The following is a 19,717-nucleotide window of genomic DNA, read 5'->3' as shown; positions in this document are numbered from 1 at the left end:
ACTATTAAATAGAAATGAGTTTTTTTTTCTTTTTACAGATCCTATCATATAACACAAAACTCTAGGAAACAGATAAATACTCTTGATGACAATGTGAAGAATTTAATCTAAGTTAGTGTTTCCCACGACTCTGACACCCCAGTAAAAGCTTGGGTTACAATTGAAAATGCTCAATCCATCATCAAAAAAGATTACTTGTTCATTAAAAGAACTTCTTAGGAATATGCACACTGCATTTGTTCCAAAGGTCTTTCTACTTTTTAGGCAATGAATTTTGTTAGCTTAAAGTGTTTTGTAAGTACTATTATTTATTGGTACCGGTACTTAAACAATAAGAAGGTACTATGTAGCTCAATTGAACTAATTCAATAAAAAGAACTATCGTATCTCAAAAAGAATGGTTCCTTAAAAAGAACGCCTTTGCCCATCACTACCAGATTCTTTACAAGTCACAAAGAGGCTTTCGACAGTAATCTTTCCCAGGCTCCAAATAATGTGTGGTACATCGCAAAATACCCTCTGCCAAGCATTTTACAGTGATTTTCGGAATATGGAAATCGGTATAAATGAAGCTTTGGTTGTATCTGCTCTTAGTAGGGGCATCATATTTTTTTATTGCAGTGTGTCGGAATAACTGTTTCGCGTTTTTCTGGCTGGCCGTTAAATTGGAACCGCAATAATTTCTCGAAACTTGAACATCGATGTACATCGATATGGCCGAACAAAGAATTTAGATCAGGTAATTTAAGACCAACATATCTGTATTCGTATGATCACTGCAATAGTTTTCGTTTTGACGCATGTTGTGGCGGTCATACTCCTATTGTTTGCGCATAAGGGATTGTTTGTGTGTTGTGTTGAGTGCTTGACGGAACAGTTGATAAATGGCGGGGGCGATATTAGAAAATCTAAGTGGGAGAAAGCTGACCATACTGATATGTTTTTTAATGTTGTGTCAGGTTATTTGTTTTCTGATTGGCGGACTTGTTGCACCGACGCCGTCTACCGCAGACCACATTTTGGCCACAAAATGTTGGGATCCTGATCCCAAAAATAACACCGAGAAGTGGTTCTACGCTCGAGGTCGCGGTAAATGTCAAACAATTGATATACACGATCACACTGAGCCAAATATGCAAGCAAATAATATTGTCTTCGTTTTTCAAATTCCACTACCAAGAGACAGTTTAATGCACGATTACTCGCGGTGGCAACAAAATCTTATTGGAATCCTACAGATTGATATAGTGTACCAAAAAGGAGTCGATGAAATGGAGCCGCGAGTTCCGTTGACGCTAAATGCAAGGCTGGCTTACCGAAATAAAGGTGATGCCGATGACGACTGGAAAAGTTATGCCGCTTCAATTGAAGAAAGGATTCTTGAGTGTTCATCTGATAGAAAACCTGGTTACAACTATAACTGTTCATTAGTTCCGTTGTTTGAGTTAGGTTCTCTTCATCATGATTTCTATTTATTAAATATTCGCCTGCCAGTGGATGCCAATAAAACCATTAACAAAGGTCTGGGACATGTAGAAGACTTGTGGCTAGTTACCATTAATCAGAATGGAGGTTTTACAAAAGTTTGGGTGTCTCTTAAAAGCGTATTCTTCCCAATAATTATTGGTATAATGGTATGGTTCTGGAAAAGAGTGCATCAGTTGTCTCGCTCCCCAGCACTTTTGGAGTACATGCTGTTTTCTTTAGGAATTGCACTAACTGTGTTGAATGCACCACTTGAATATTTAACACTATCATTTGACATGCCTTTCATGTTGCTCCTTTGTGATATACGGCAAGGCATATTTTACGCAACACTGCTGTCTTTCTGGTTGATATTTGCTGGAGAGCATCTGATGATTCAAGATACTGCGGAAAAAAATACGCTGCGCACGTACTGGAAACATCTGAGTGCTGTAGCTACTGGTTGCATTTCTCTTTTGGTGTTTGATATATGTGAACGTGGGGTGCAACTAAGAAATCCGTTCTACTCCATTTGGGATACAGACCTGGGAACAAATTTGGCCCTATCTTTCATTATATTGGCTGGTATATCAGCAGGAGTATATTTTCTATTTCTAACTTACAGAATTTGGGCAGTGTTTTGCAACATAAGTGCTAAAAGATCAGCACTGCCTTCATTGTCTTGTGCACGCCGTTTGCATTACCAGGGAGTAATATATCGATTCAAGTTCCTCATGTTAGCTACATTGCTTTGTGCATTAATGACCGTTGTGGGCTTCATTCTGGGACAAGTATCTGAGGGACGGTGGAAGTGGAATGATCAAATAGAGATTGAATTCACATCAGCTTTTTTCACGGGTGTCTATAGCATGTGGAATATTTACATATTTGCACTTATTGTTTTATATGCTCCCTCTCACAAACAATGGCCATCAGAAGCAGATATACGCAGCAATTGTAATGAGGAGATTGAATTCAGCCGATTAGCTACTGATCCCAGTGAAATCTCATCTTTAACGTCATTTGCAAGGAAATCTGCACTTGATTAATGGGAGTCTGTTGGTTGGTTGCAAGGTCTGTTGCCATTGTCTTCAATACCAGAATCTGATATTGAACACAGTTTGATTTATGGTAATATGTGTACTTACAGGTGGTGTAAATGTAGGCATTTGTTCAAAATGCAGGTGAAAGATGTGGCATGAAATAGTGAATTAGCATTGAGCATGATTTTGTGTAATAATTCCAGTCATAATTATAATCATATAGTATTACCTGTAGCTTAAAAAGTGATTAAAATTTACATTTTCAAGTTGATGATATGTCAATGGGGGACATTCTCTGTATGAACTAATCTTAGTTGGGACATTACTGACACTACGCTATGTTTATACCATAGAAAAATTTCTGTCAAATTTTCATAAGCACTTCATTGTAATCTCAAATACAGATCTGCTGTATTTTAGTGGCTGTAATTATGTGTTTGAAGTAATTGGCTTTTGTTACATTACTGACACTTCATTATTTTTATATTTTAAAAACATTGCTACCAAATAAATAAGGGCTTAATTGCATTCTCAGAAATCTACATTTAACATACTGTAGACTGAGCTTAGTAAGTATATTGATGAAGTGTGTTTATTGTTGTATTTATGTACGTCTTTCAACAAATGCATATTTAACTAGAGAATCTCTTATTGTCTGGCAGATGTGCGTCATAGAGTTTTTTTTTTAATAATTATTACATTTCATACATATTCATGGGCATCTGCAGAAATTTGTCAGGGGGAGGAGGATGGCAAGACTCTAAAATTACCATTTTATTTTAATGATTCTGTCACTTTAAAATTGGGTTGTACCACAAGAAATAAATTTTGTAGGTGACAAAAAAAATTATTCGTGTTACCTCAGTACTTGCTGTAGGTAGCTCACTTCAGGAAGTGTGTGAGGATTCTGTGATGACTAAAAACTCTGTAATCCAGATTCCAGGGGAAGGGGGTAAGTGCACTATCTTCCTTTACACCTCCTCCCCCTGTTTACAGCCGGCTGTGTTCATATTCTGCATTCAAAATTTGAATTTATCTGTTAGAAGGCATGTGTATGGGCATTAACTGAGCACAATATTATTGCACTAGGCCTCTTTCGTGGCACCCTCTTTCTGCAGGTGCAGTAAAATTGTGGTTGACTGATATATGCTGTTTTGCTTATAAGAATCATTTAATTTTCTTATTAAATTAGTGACCTGATAGGTTTTCATTCAATAAGAGACCTTTCTTCCTTAATAGTAAGGTCTTTTCTGATCTACATTTCAAGTGGATTACTTTTGTGTGGTTTTATAGTCAGTGAACTGACTTGCATTAACCTAAATTCTCCTATTTCATATGGTAATATTTTGTTTATTCATTGATTCAATACAAACTTAATGCATCTAATACCAGTACATGATTTCTATTATGTTGTGAATATTGTTTCTGCATTTTCATTTAGTCACTTTTAGTAACAACATGGCAACTTAAACACACATATGTTAAAGGTTTTACAATCAATGTAATAGTTTCTACACATTAACATAATAAAATTTGTATGTGATGATGTGTTTAGTGCTTTGGTACTGTATAGTGGATTGAAAATTAAAATGTTCCTGCAGATAAAGCATTTAGGAAAGATGACCAGTCCTATAGGTGCCACCTTACTTATGTCAGATTTTACACATGTTTATATTTTCCTTGGACTAACAGCCGTTCATTTCTGGAAAGCTGGTAGGGGAGGGGGGAGGGAAGGCCAAGATTGGAGCAGTCCTATTATTGTGTGTTGTGTGGAGTAATGTTGACAGAGCACTTGTTGTGAAGTGTGATTAAAACATAACTTAGTGTGTCGACAATTGACTGTAAGTGGCCAAAGTGTTTTGTTGTAGTAATGAGTTGTGTTGAAACCTGACACAAATATAACCACTGACTGTGCTATGCATTTGAATAAGCAGCTGTCCTAATCGCATATTTCACAAGGTATTCACCATAACAATTCTTTGGCTCATGATACAAAGTCTAAGCTACAGTGTGAATTAACTAGACATAAATATGCTCTGATCAATGGCTATCTTCTGAATTACTGTTTGAACTGTTCAGGAGCTGTGGCCAAGGGACCTCTCTCAAAATCACAGTCATTGCTCTCATCAACTCGCAGCAAAACGTATCAACTTCCACCTCAGCCTATATCTTGGACTTTGCTACCCTTCAGTGTGCCACCAAACTAAATTTTTTTTTATAAAAAAAAGATTGGAAATATTTGCTGCCAAAGCTACAATATTGTTTATTCACCTATCACATTTTTGTTCCTTCACACTAAATCTGTAAAAAATACCCCAGCAGACAGTGCTTTTACCTATTAATTTCTCAGGTAGTGCCAGTTAGTAGAATTGATAGCCATATCATCATAGAAATTTGAGAACTGCATAACAAAATATCACCCAATCATGAGAGAAGTGTGTAGAATATTGATTGGTTTAGGTTTGGCACAGTATATACATGTCTGTATTCTCATATGTTGATTATCTGCCCAACAGCTATCTGAAACTGATGCATTGCCATCATGCATACTGTAGTGGCTGGCAACATCCCTATTAATATTAGCTGGGATTCTATTAAAACATATTAGATATACATTTGAGAAGCTACACAGTAATATCAAATGTAAGAGGTCTGGGTATTAACATTAGCATAAGATGATTGTCAGAAGCTCTCTATCATATGTCACCAATTCTAGTCCAATATGTCACCAGTTCCATATAAGAATGTTTTATTTGTAGGATTTTGTATTTCTGTATGTAAAACCTATTTGTTTACTTTAACCACTACAGAGTCTGTCAAGATAACAATCTTTAAAATAAAATATAACTAATCTTGGTGGAGTTGAGAATACATTCCTGCTCACTCTGTCAATATCAGTAAAATTAATAATGTTATTGTCCATATGTATCTGTATTAACCATGTCTTGGACATTTACCCTGCTTGACAGAGTTTGAGTAATGTGTTGTCATTTCTCAACAGCAGTTTCATAACATGTGAAAAGTAACAATATGCTGGAACTCATCTATCTTTCATAATCTTATGGTGACATCACTCACCATGTGATTACACCATAATAAGTTCTTAAAGAAAAAATGGGCAATGATTTCCATGTTACTATATTTTGTTTGTCATTATGTAAGTTCAGAGTGAGTAGACTTACAGTCTGACACAGGTACAGAACACAGTTGATCTATCTAATTTACCAGATGACCAACTGCACAGTGTTGGAAGGTGGTGGTATAGTGTTATGGAAATTTTTCAAACAGTAGTTCTATGTGCAGTCAGGCTTCAATCTGCAATGTGGTTCATGTGCTGTTACTTTGAAAATTGAAAACAATTTTGTTTCTAACATGTGGCCTAAGCGATCAACAGAAATGACTGAGGTGGCCTTGAACTGATCACTGTGTAAATTGGCCTTGTATGCATAGTTTAATGTAAAACCAGAGAGACTTCATTTTGTACTTTTCTATTAGTAACATGAAAGAGCTTCCATTACCTGTAAGATTCACACTGTTGTTTATCTCCAAGAAAAGTATTTCCAATTTATAAACATTTGCTTGTAGTTTGTTTTTGAAAGTTTTATTCCAGTGCAGGGCTTGATTTACATTTTTAATCACATATTTATAATCTGATATTGCTAAAGACTGTCAATATTTAAGGAGAGTTACTAAATGTGGTATTAAGAGAGGAGTAATTGCTGTGAAACAGAAGATATCTCTCTTAATTTATTTTTATGTTGCATAAAGTATTACTATGTTTTAATAATTAATTTTCTAATGTATATTTGTGAGAAGTTTTGTATTTCACATTGTCTTTATTGAAAATGGCATGTAGGGACAGCTTTTTTTTTACGTTTATATAAGCGCCGTTTTAAAATGTTACTGCAGTATTCTTTTGTATCTGAAAGTGTTATTCAAGACTGAATTCTCCATTTATTGCACCAATAACATATTAGGATGAACTGTGCAGAAACCTATTCCTGAAAGTCTGCCCCAATATGTTTGGGTTTGTGTTCTGCTGAACGTTAAAACAGTTTCATGGGAAAAAGTGCAAAAAATATTGTGATGGTAAAAGTTAATGAGGGCAATGTTTTTTTTTTTTCTCCCCAGAGCAGTGATTACTATGGGATGTGAAGGAGACACAGTTGGGTAGACAGTGTGTAATGTGACAGCCACATCAGAACTGTTACACACACTTGATTTGGTGGCAGAAATGTAAACTTAGCTCTTTATGTTACAATAGGACCACTACATTATGCATACTGTATTCTCCAAGAAATGCCCAGGGCAAGCTACATACCGTGCACAATACTGAAGCTTTTATTTTGCACTCGCACACCACCGTCTGTTCTCTTGCCCCTCATTTATTACTGAAAACTTATCTTCCCGTGAAACTGACACATGCCACGTTACATGGCATAGAGGAAAACTGCTCTGGGTGGAACTGACCCTATTTTTAACCTTTGCCAATTATAATTACTTGCAGTCAAATGAACTAAAATCTCATGAAACTGTATTTTTTTATTAAATGAACTGAGATATTAGGTTTATCCATGACTGTTTGTCTGTCTGTAATTCAAATGATTTGCTGAACATGTGATGAAGGAATTAAAAATTGCCTAGATATTTATCTGATGGAATGGTCCTGAACTGAAGGGAGATGGGTGGGAGGGGATTAATATCTGCAGTAATTTTGAAATGTAACAACTGTATTGTCCTATAAATATTTGTAAATGGAGAAATAAATTGTAATAGTTTATTCATCTACATAAATAGAAGGTAATTATTTTAATTCATACTTCCTAATAATACTGTTGAGTGGACTTCTGTATTGAGATTTGCTGCTGCATGTGATTCTCTAGTAAAGTCAGAACACTTAAAGCAGTGCATTTATGCATTTACTGACACACAAATAGTATCTTTTTTATTTGTGATTGAATATTTGTAATTTTTCAAAGAAAAACAACTTTGTCAGAAATTTTGTACAAGAATTTAAATACACAGTATTAATGTGTCATTTACTGAATGTTTCTGAACATTTAACAGTCTTATCTGCTATGTATGATGATTTGTGAAATAAATTTTGATTACTATCACTGAATGAGTTTGATGGATTGGTGTGGGTAGCGTAGTAAAAATTGAAATATGAATTGATTGGTAAAATCTCTATTGCTCCTTTTCCAGCTTGTCTTGCTTTGCATAAAGTGAGATTTTACAGCATCGCTCAACTGCTGCACTAATTTTTTTAAATTTTCATTTTGGTTTCTGTTACTAAAGTGTGCATAAACACTGCAGAAAGCTGTACAGTGTTATGAAAATAATGGATTAGTTTGATTCAGGTAAATTTTGAGATATCCTGTAGCTGAAGATTATCATTACAGTATCATTCTAAAATTAGTACAGGTTATAGGTTGGGGTTTATTACTAATAATTATGAAAGTGGTCTTCCCATGAGGCCCATCATATGATGGAGGATAAATGAAAACATACCCTCATTAACAGAGATAACAAAATTTTCTATTCAGTATTTATCAACAAAGTTACAGAATTGATCAAGGTTTTAGTTCCTTCGTGTACTAATGTTTTGAATGGAATAATAGATAAATACACCTTTATTTGAAAGGATCACTTCTGGTCATATTTCTCTTAATTTTTTCTGCTGTTTCTTTTTGATATATATTGCCAATACTACAGTGAAAAAGTAGTGACTGCCACCCATCATATTTTATGGAAACATTCTTTTGTTGTTGAGCTTAGCAGGATGTTTGTTTTCGGAACAGAGCTGTAGTAACAGTTTTATGTGGTTATCCACCTAAGGTCACTTGGGTTATTTTTAAGTATCTCATGATTGTTACTGTTTGTGCTTCATTGCCAGAAGTGTAAATGAACAATAATGGGTCTCTTCCTCGACTTATTCACAATGTTAAAATTATTTACATTCAGGGCAACTGCCAGTCCATGCACAAATCATAACTGCCCTGCAGGTCTTTCCACATTTTGCTAGTCTTCTGGGAATACAACCTTCCTATAGATGAGAGAATATTTTGGGAGCTGTCAATTTCAGTGGTAAGTTTGAAAAAAATCTGCATGAAATCATCAATGTAAATGTCTGTTAGTAAAAAGTCCCCTCAGGAGGAAGACATATCCCAAGGAAAAGGACAACCAACTTTAGGCCACAGATATTAAATCTATATTTGCAGTCACAGTATCGGAGTCAGTTTCATGGATTTTTACAAAGTGCTTCTTGAAGCACAGTATACACTACGTGCTGAATCTGCACTAGACGTTTCACCACACGTCCACATTACACTGTTACCCAGAATGCTATCAGTTACTGTGGTAGTGTCTGAAATGGTAAAAATAGTAGCTACATCATCAGCATCCTAAGTCTCCTCCATATTCTGAAACTGGTGCGTGCTCTTCTGTAACCTCTTCCCGGCAGTTCAGTATGAGATAAAGGGCTAATATTTGAGATACTATGGAAAGCAATATTATCTGCAAAGTTCATTCTTCATTAGAAGCAGCATGTAATCAGTAAAATTAGATGCAACTAGGGACTGAATTCAGGATATTGTGTTTGCTTGCATATACAGCATGTACTAGCTGTAAATAGGCTGACACACTATTCCTGTAATGATTTTATGCTTCATAATATAGGAAATGATACTGTGAATCACACATTTCATTGTTTATATTGGAAGAGTAAATCCACAGGCAACAAATGCTAGCTGAACACAAAACCAGCTTGATTTAGATGGGTACACATTTGTTCATGGACGTCTCTACTGACTTGGGAAACATACAAATGGTATTCATGTCGTCGTCGTCGTCGTCGTCTTCTTCTTCTTCAGTCCTGGGACTGGTTTGATGCAGCTCTGCATGCTACTCTATCCTGTGCAAGCTTCTTCATCTCCCAGTACTTACTGCAACCTACGTCCTTCTGAATCTGCTTACTGTATTCATCTCTTGGTCTCCCTCTACGATTTTTACCCTCCACGGTGCCCTCCAATACTAAATTGGTGATCCCTTGATGCCTCAGAACATGTCCTACCAACCGATCCCTTCTTCTGGTCAAGTTGTGCCACAAACTTCTCTTCTCCCCAATCCTATTCAATACTTCCTCATTAGTTATGTGATCTACCCATTTAATCTTCAGCACTCTTCTGTAGCACCACATTTCAAAAGCTATTGTCTTCTTGTCCAAACTATTTATCGTCCATGTTTCACTTCTATACATGGCTACACTCCATACAAATACTTTCAGAAACGACTTCCTGACATTTAAATCTGTACTCGATGTTAACAAATTTCTCTTCTTCAGGAACGTTTTCCTTCCCATTGCCAGTCTACATTTTACATTCTCTACTTCGACCATCATCAGTTATTTTGCTCCCCAAATAGCAAAACTCCTTTACTACTTTAAGTGTCTCATTTCCTAATCTAATTCCCTCAGCATTACCTGACTTAATTCGACTACATTCCATTATCCTCGTTTTGCTTTTGTTGATGTTCATTTTATATCCTCCTTTCAAGACACTACCCATTCCGTTCAACTGCTCTTCCAAGTCCTTTGCTGTCTCTGACAGAATTTCAATGTCATCAGCGAACCTCAAAGTTTTTATTTCTTCCCCACGGATTTTAATACCTACTCAGAATTTTTCTTTGGTTTCCTTCACTGCTTGCTCAATATACAGATTGAATAACATCGGGAGAGGCTACAACCCTGTTTCACTCCCTTCCCAACCACTGCTTCCCTTTCATGCCCCTCAATTCTTATAACTGCCATTTGGTTTCTATACAAATTGTAAATAGCCTTTCACTCCCTGTATTTTACCCCTGCCACCTTTAGAATTTGAAAGTGTCAATATTGTTAAAAACTTTCTCTATGTCTACAAATGCTAGGAACGTAGGTTTGCCTTTCCTTAATCTAGCTTCTAAGATAAGCCGTAGGGTCAGTATTGTCTCACATGTTCCAATGTTTCTACGGAATCCGAACTGATCTTCCCCAAGGTTGGTTTCTACTAGTTTTTCCATTCGTCGGTAAAGAATCCGTGTTAGTATTTTGCATCTGTGACTTATTAAACTGATAGTTCGGTAATTTTCACATCTGTCAACACCTGCTTTCTTTGGGATTGGAATTATTATATTCTTCCTGAAGTCTGAGGGTATTTCGCCTGTCTCATACATCTTGCCCACCAGATGGTAGTCTTGTCAGGACCGGCTCTCCCAAGGCCGTCAGTAGCTCTAATGGAATGTTGTCTACTCCTGGGGCCTTGTTCCGACTCAGGTCTTTCAGTGCTCTGTCAAACTCTTCACGCAGCATCGTATCTCACATTTCATCTTCATCTACGTCATCTTCCATTTCCAGAATATTGTCCTCAAGTACATCGCCCTTGTATAGACCCTCTATATACTCCTTCCACCTTTCTGCTTTCCCTTCTTTGTTTAGAACTGGGTTCCCATCTGAGCTTTTGATATTCATGCAAGGGACACTCTTTTCTCCAAAGGTCTCTTTAATTTTCCTGTAGGCAGTATCTATCTTACCCGTTGTGAGATAAGCCTCTACATCCTTACATTTATCCTCTAGCCATACCTGCTTAGCCATTTTGCACTTCCTGTCAATCTCATTTTTGAGACATTTGTATTCCTTTTTGCCTGCTTCATTTACTGCATTTTTATATTTTCTCCTTTCATCAATTAAGTTCAATATTTCTTCTGTTACCCAAGGATTTCTACTAGCCCTCGTCTTTTTACCTACTTGATCCTCTGCTGCCTTCACTACTTCATCCCTCAAAGCTACCCATTGTTCTTCTACTGTATTTCTTTCCCCCATTCCTGCCATATGTTCCCTTATGCTCTCCCTGAAACTCTGTACAACCTCTGGTTTACTCAGTTTATCCAGGTCCCATCTCCTTAAATTCACACCTTTTTGCAGTTTCTTCAGTTTTAATCTACAGTTCATAAACAATAGATTGTGGTCAGAGTCCACATCTGCCCCTGGAAATGTCTTACAATTTAAAATCTGGTTCCTAAATCTCTGTCTTACCATGATATAATCTATCTGAAATCTGTTAGTATCTCCAGGCTTCTTCCATGTATACAACCTCCTTTTATGATTCTTGAACCAAGTGTTAGCTATGATTAAGTTGTGCTCTGTGCAAAATTCTACCAGGCGGCATCCTCTTTAATTTCGTTGCCCCAATCCATATTCACCTACTACGTTTCCTTCTCTCCCTTTTCCTACTACTGAATTCCAGTCACCCATGACTATTAAATTTTCATCTCCCTTCACTATCTGAATAATTTCTTTTATTTCATCATACATTTCTTCAATTTCTTCGTCATCTGCAGAGCTAGTAGGCATATAAACTTGTACTACTGTAGTAGATGTGGGCTTCATGTCTATCTTGGCCACAATAATGTGTTCACTATGCTGTTTGTAGTAGTTTACCCGCATTCCTATTTTTTTATTCATAATTAGACCTACTCCTGCATTACCCATATTTGACATTGTATTTATAACCCTATATTCGCCTGACCAAATGTCTTGTTCCTCCTGCAACCGAACTTCACTAATTCCCACTATATCTAACTTTAACCTATCAATTTCCCTTTTTAAATTTTCTAACCTACCTACCCGATTAAGGGATCTGACATTCCACGCTCCAATCCGTAGAACACCAGTTTTCTTTCTCCTGATAACGACGTCCTCTTTAGTAGTCCCCGCCCGGAGATCCGAATGGGGGACTATTTTACCTCCGGAATATTTTACCCAAGAGGACGCCATCATCATTAACCATACAGTAGAGCTGCATGTCCTCGGGAAAAATTACGACTGTAGTTTCCCCCTTGCTTTCAACCGTTCGCAGTACCAGCAAAGCAAGGCCGTTTTGGTTAGTGTTACAAGGCCAGATCAGTCAATCATCCAGACTGTTGCACCTGCAACTACTGAAAAGGCTGCTGCCCCCTCTTCAGGAACCACGCGTTTGTCTGGTCTCTCAACAGATACCCCTCCGTTGTGGTTGCACCTACGGTACGGCTATCTGTAGTGCTGAGGCACGCAAGCCTCCCCACCAACGGCAAGGTCCATGGTTCACGGGGGGGATTGTGAATATATTAATGCCAATAAAATCAATTGCCTGTAGTAAATAAAGTAATAAACAGCATGTGAGGCCAGTAGTATATACAGGGTGTACATAAAGTCTGGGAACACTTTCAATTATTTATTGCACCAGAACTAAACATTGTACAGATGTCATACATATTGCATTTTGAAGAGAAACTCTGAAAGTTTTTTTTACAAACATTCGAGATGCTAATCATGAGTGACCCGGCAGACATCAATAAGGTAATCAAATTCTTGCCATACCTGTCCCAGCATGGCATCATCAACTGTGGCAGTCACTTCCCATATTCTCTCCTGGAGCTCTGCTACATCACGTGGTAGAGGCGGTACACACACCAGATCTTTAATGTGTCCCCACAGAAAAAAGGCACATGGAGTGAGATCTGGGAGGTCATTTCATGAAACAGTTGCCCCCTTCTGTAGCATGGCCGACCCATTGATGCTGCAGCTCTGTGTTCAGGTACCCATGAACTTCACGATGAAAGTGGGGATGAACAGAAAGTCTGATTGCATTTGAGGCATCAGCCATTGTTGCAACATGTCCAAGGAGGAATTTCCAGTGACAGTGCTCTCGCACCAGAACTCGCTATATTTGTGACTAGTGCTGAATATTGGCAAATTGCCAAACTATGCTGTGGCAGTATACATGGAAAAAAACTTTCAGGATTTCTCTTCAAAATGACATATTTATGATATCTGTACAATGTTTGGTTCTTGTGCAATAAGTAATTGAAAGTGTTCCTGGACTTTATGTACACCCTGTATATTTACCGGTGGCTGTTAAAGGGTTAAATCTGTAATGAAACTTTCTTTCCTTTTTTAATAACTTTCTAACATGGCTACTGAACCAGAGTGAGTGTAGCCACACGTCACAGCCTTGCACAACACTTACTGGTTTAAGGTGTACTGTACAATGTTTTTGAATTTCATCCATTTTTGACCCGCATCTTCATCTAAAACCTGAATGTTTGACTGACTACTCACATACTGTGCATGCAGTTGTTCTCTAGCACTCTTGGTAAGCAAAATAAACATTCTGTATAACACCTATAATCACTGATGTTATAGTCTTGTGATGACAGGTCCAGTTCCGTATGGTTCCTGATTTCAAAATTTCGGGTCTGTTGGCTGTTATGAGATCTTATGACACTGCCCTCACGAGGTTGTTCTCAAACTACCTGCTCAAAATTATGTTTGTAGAAGACATTAGTAACAGTCTTAAATGAATCCCAGTCTCTGGTACCAGTTCTAAACTCATGAGACTCCCATTCTATAACTGGCAGTCTGAAATCTTTCCCAATCATAATAGCACGATCACGAAACTTGAGGTATGCTCCAATTTTTCTCTAAAGCACTCTTCTACAATGACTCCAAAGGCAGATGGTCCATAAAAGCATCTTATTAATATGTTTGACCCACCTTTGATGCTTACCTCTACCCAGATTATGTCTCACTCATATTCTGTTATAACTTCCCTAGGTGTTAGCGAGCTCTTTCCAGCAGTAAATGTACCACCATCATTTGCATTTAGCCTGTCCTTGCTGTATGTATTGTAATCTGAATTTCGTATTTTTGTGACTATTCGCTTGTGGTTCATCCAGCTTTCTGTTTCAAATACAATGTGGACATCATTACATTTAACAAGTGGGACTAGTTATGGGACATGGTTTAGGCCTTCCATCCAGGTCCAAACCAGATCTCTACAGTCGATTCTGGGTATGGTGCTACATAAAGCAAACCTCGTTCTTACCCCTCATCTGAGGCTAGCTAATTTCACCAATTTAGTCAGCCCTGTAAAGGAACTGACAAGGGAACCACCCCTTCGCAGCCCCCTCAGATTTAGTTATAAGTTGGTACAGTGGATAGGCCTTGAAAAACTGAACACAGATCACTCAAGAAAACAGGAAGAAGTTGTGTGGGGAAAAAAAAAATAAATACAAACTGAGTAGTCCATGCGCAAGATACGCAACATCAAGGATACTATAAGCTTTGAAGCGCTGTGGTCCCGTGGTTAGCGTGAGCAACTGCGAAGGCAGAGGTCCTAGGTTCGAGGCTTCCCTCGAGTGAAAAATTAAATTTTTATACAGCCTACACAGGACAAAAGGATCAGGCATTGTCCAAATTTAGTGTGGGAGTAGATGTGATTACCATTCCTCCAGGTTGTACACCTCTTGTACAACCATTAGATGTGTTTGGTTTTCAGCAAGTGAAATACTTTGTGAAAAGATTCTATGATTTTGCGAAGCTGTACAGGTACACAGAGCAGTATTGTGTACGTGATCGTGTGTCAATTATCAAAGTTCAGGCACTCACACATAATCAACTTTGCTCTCCAATATTCCAGGACATGTTCAGTTTTGCTTGGACTTATGCATGATTTGACGGTCTGCACACGGAAAAATTCGAAAACGTTAAGAACATTTGACAGAGCACAGGGAAAACTGTGCGACTGCGAAACTGTTGCATTCATTTGTTGCAGTTTATGTGACAAACTCTTATGTTTTCATCACTTTTTTGGGAGTGATTATCACATCCACAAGAAAACCTAAATCGGGCAAGGTAGAAGAATCTTTTTACCCATTCGCCAAGTGTACAAGTTAGGTGGGTCGACAACATATTCCTGTCGTGACGCAAATGCCGTCACCAGTGTCATAGAATATATCAGATGTGTTTTCTTGTGGAGGAATTGGTTGACCTATGACCTACCGATAAAATGTTTTCGGTTCCCATTGGAGAGGCACGTCCTTTCGTCTACTAATCGCACGGTTTTGCGGTGCGGTCGCAAAACACAGACGGTAAACTTATTACAGTGAAAAGGGACGTCAATGAACTAACAGACAGATCATAACTTTGTGAAAATAAAGAAAGTAAACTTTTCTCTCGAGGGAAGACTTGCATCAAGGACCTCTCGTTACGCAGCCACTCGTGCTAACCATGGCGCTCCTGAGCTCACATTATCCTTGATGTTGCCTATCTTGTGCATGGACTTTGCAGTTTGTATACACTCCTGGAAATTGAAATAAGAACACCGTGAATTCATTGTCCCAGAAAGGGGAAACTTTATTGACACATTCCTAGGTTCAGATACATCACACTGACAGAACCACAGGCACATAGACACAGGCAACAGAGGATGCACAATGTCGGCACTAGTACAGTGTATATCCACCTTTCGCAGCAATGCAGGCTGCTATTCTCCCATGGAGACGATCGTAGAGATGCTGGATGTAGTCCTGTGGAACGGCTTGCCATGCCATTTCCACCTGGCGCCTCAGTTGGACCAGCGTTCATGCTGGACGTGCAGACCGCGTGAGACGACGCTTCATCCAGTCCCAAACATGCTCAATGGGGGACAGATCCGTAGATCTTGCTGGCCAGGGTAGTTGACTTACACCTTCTAGAGCATGTTGGGTGGCACGGGATACATGCGGATGTGCATTGTCCTGTTGGAACAGCAAGTTCCCTTGCCGGTCTAGGAATGGTAGAACGATGGGTTCAATGACGGTTTGGATGTACCGTGCACTATTCAGTGTCCCCTCACCGATCACCAGAGGTGTACGGCTAGTGTAGGAGTTCGCTCCCCACACCATGATGCCGGGTGTTGGCCCTGTGTGCCTCGGTCGTATGCAGTCCTGATTGTGGCGCTCACCTGCACGGCGCCAAACACGCATACGACCATCATTAGCACCAAGGCAGAAGAGACTCTCATCGCTGAAGACGACACGTCTCCATTCGTCCCTCCATTCACGCCTGTCGCGACACCACTGGAGGCGGGCTGCACGATGTTGGTGCGTGAGCGGAAGACGGCCTAACGGTGTGCGGGACCGTAGCCCAGCTTCATGGAGACGGTTGCGAATGGTCCTCGCCGATACCCCAGGAGCAACAGTGTCCCTAATTTGCTGGGAAGTGGCGGTGCGGCCCCCTACGGCACTGCGTAGGATCCTACGGTCTTGGCGTGCATCCGTGCGTCGCTGCGGTCCGGTCCCAGGTCGACGGGCACGTGCACCTTCCGCCGACCACTGGCGACAACATCGATGTACTGTGGAGACCTCACGCCCCATGTGTTAAGCAATTCGGCGGTACGTCCACCCGGCCTCCCGCATGCCCACTATACGCCCTCGCTCAAAGTCCATCAACTGCACATACGGTTCACGTCCACGCTGTCGCGGCATGCTACCAGTGTTAAAGACTGCGATGGAGCTCCGTATGCCACGGCAAACTGGCTGACACTGACGGCGGCAGTGCGCAAATGCTGCGCAGCTAGCGCCATTCGACGGCCAACACCGCGGTTCCTGGTGTGTCCGCTGTGCCGTGCATGTGATCATTGCTTGTACAGCCCTCTCGCAGTGTCCGGAGCAAGTATGGTGGGTCTGACACACCGGTGTCAATGTGTTCTTTTTTCCATTTCCAGGAGTGTATTTTGTTTATTTTTTTCATAGTTCCACACAACTTCTTCCTGTTTTCTTGATTGATCTGTGTTCAGTTTTTCAAGGCCTAACCACTGTGCCAAGTTATAACTAAATCTGGGGGGGGGGGGGGGTACGATGGGGAGGTTCCCTTGTGAGTATTGGCCCAGAAGCACAAGTGTCATTTATGTCAACACAAGATGCTATTTGCAACTGGTTGCACCCAGTATGTTCAGTAGCCTCCACACCATCTCCAGTGAGGTGTTACAACAAGCATACCAACTGCTCATTAGCCTTCTTTCTGGCCCTGCCTCCAATTGCCTCACAGAGGTACAGTACCCACTTAATGCTGGAGTTCACAATGACCAACAAATCCACACACCATGCTTGTCTGTACGTGAAAAATCTGTCACTGGCTCATGTGCACTACCAACAATACACAGTACCTCATACCTGGACAGTTCCATCCTATATTTGCCTTCTGCATGAAGGTATGTGAACCTACCACTGTCCATCCCCACCTTCACAAACTGATTAGACGTTGCACACCAGAAGACAAAGCGACATTGAGATTTCCAAGGAATTCCGATGGCACCATGTGTCACAGCTTTCACCACTGGTGCCTCGGCATCACTGCAGCACCCTGAAGCCTTATGAAATGTTGTGAACACTGCTTTCCACTGTTTGCTGACATCGGCAAATTCAACTATGTCCACACACGAGAAGGATAGTCCCTTCTGCTTCTAATTGACAACAAAAAGATAAAAATAAAACAACCAGTGATGTCTTTTAGATAGTACTAAAGGCAATAGAACCAACTAATGGTTACAAAAAGGAATAGTGAGAGCTGCTATATGGGCACCAACCCAAAGCACAACTACCTGGCAGACAATGGCATGTGACACTACAGTAGCACTTATTCATCCCGTAATTCTTGCTTGCTAGTAGTCTGTTTTTTGTGTACGTTTGGCAGGTCCGTCTCATTTCAGATACTTTTGCCTCGGTCTCAATAATTCAAGTACATACATTTTGAACTGACTGTATTCCTCATTAGAGAGTAGTGAAGAGTACTAAAATACAGACACAGGCACAGCTAGAAGGTAGGTCTACTATTGGAATACAGTACCGTGCAAGAGTAAAATTATGCTTTATGCAGAGACAAGTATGTTATATTCCTCCTGTTCAGAGATTAAATGAAGTTACATTGAGATCAAATCATTACTAGTGTCATCAAAGGTTAGTTGTCCCTCACTTCAGACCTCTCTCCCATTTATGTATGGTATTCTGGCTCAGTCAGGAACTGTAATGTGTTTTAACAGATTCTGCCATGACTTGCTGATATGTGGCAGACAATTCTGAATCTAGATCCCCACATGCAGAAGTAACAGTTGTATACTCCATTACCAGTGGATCAGAAACCCCAGCACAGTACTTGCTCAGTAATGGATGAAAGTTGGATCCTGGTTTGGAGGATCTATGGTCTGTGCAATGTTTCCCATTGTTTGTTACAGCATTAAGGACACCCCACCTATATTGAGTTCAAGAACTGTTGTCACAATATCTTTTGCTCTTTTTAATAATGTGACTGTTTTTCCCCTCCCGTTCCCAAAAAACTGCATGTTTCTGAGCATATGGTTTGCACTACATGGAGCTCCACATTTCTTCCTGAATTTATGGAACCTCTCTTCAACCCAACAGGGAACGCATTGCCTTTTAAGCTGCCCTTAGGATTCTGGCATGGATGTATCAGCTGTGTAGTGTCTTTCGCTGGTGTTGAGGTCCGAGGGGACATCAACATCGACATGCTAAAGTGTGTGCAAAAGCGTAAAGCTTCCAAGGAAGGTTTCCATGTGATCCATCCCCAGAGGCAGGTGGAAATGAAGTTGCATAGCATCTTATGAAATTTAAAATCCCCACAGAGGAGAAATTGGTGGGCAAGTTGTTGTGAGAAGGTATGTGAGAGACTATAGTTAAATTATCAAGAGGGTAGACAATGGGAATAGATCACCCTGTCTGCCACATACACTACAACAGTGAGTACTTTTAAGGCCCTAGCCCTATTGATGGGGATAGGCCAGAAGTCATTTGTATTTTATACAATGAACACCACAGCATTTTTGGTCATCTCCAACATGAGACTGTACTTTCTGTGGAAACAAAATTTGTTACAAGATCTGAAATGCATACAACATGGGATTACCTTGTGATGGTAGTTTCAGTTCCTATGCATTTATCCTGAATATATTTATGTTCCACTGTTAGATAGAGCCATTTTACTAGAAAGGGTTTGTGTTCTTGTTCTCCTTTTCTTGCAATTGAACATTAAATGCAGAGGGTGAAAAAGCATAATCATGACAGTGTTTCACTACACTTGGAAAGTGAAACTTATAATGACAAATAAGTACAATCCAGAGAGAACTAACAGCATCCACATATCTAAAATCACACATAACCAATTTTATACACTGAAGCATGAAAGAAACTGGTACACACGCATACTGAAATACAGAGATATGCAAACAGGCAGAATACAGCGCTGCAGTCAGCAACACCTATATAAGACGACAAGTGTCTGGTGTAGTTGTTAGATCCGTTACTGCTGCTAAAATGGCAGGTTACCAGATATCTGATGGCTGAAGAGAATCATTCAACGTGAC

At 39.5% G+C, this 19,717-nt stretch overlaps 1 protein-coding gene across 1 annotated transcript; it reads left to right on the top strand.

Moving 5' to 3' along the window:
* Nucleotides 1-774: 774 nt before the first annotated feature.
* On the top strand, nucleotides 775-7,629 carry LOC126298836 (protein wntless). Its single transcript, XM_049990314.1, has one exon. The coding sequence runs from the start codon at nucleotides 885-887 to the stop codon at nucleotides 2,511-2,513; it is 1,629 nt and encodes a 542-aa protein (XP_049846271.1). The 5' UTR covers nucleotides 775-884; the 3' UTR covers nucleotides 2,514-7,629.
* The last annotated feature ends 12,088 nt before the right edge of the window (nucleotides 7,630-19,717 follow it).

This window comes from Schistocerca gregaria, chromosome X (assembly GCF_023897955.1).
Source record: "Schistocerca gregaria isolate iqSchGreg1 chromosome X, iqSchGreg1.2, whole genome shotgun sequence".
Lineage (NCBI taxonomy): Eukaryota > Metazoa > Arthropoda > Insecta > Orthoptera > Acrididae > Schistocerca > Schistocerca gregaria.
Note: the sequence above shows the minus strand (reverse complement) of the source record. Positions and strands in the feature narration are given on the sequence as shown.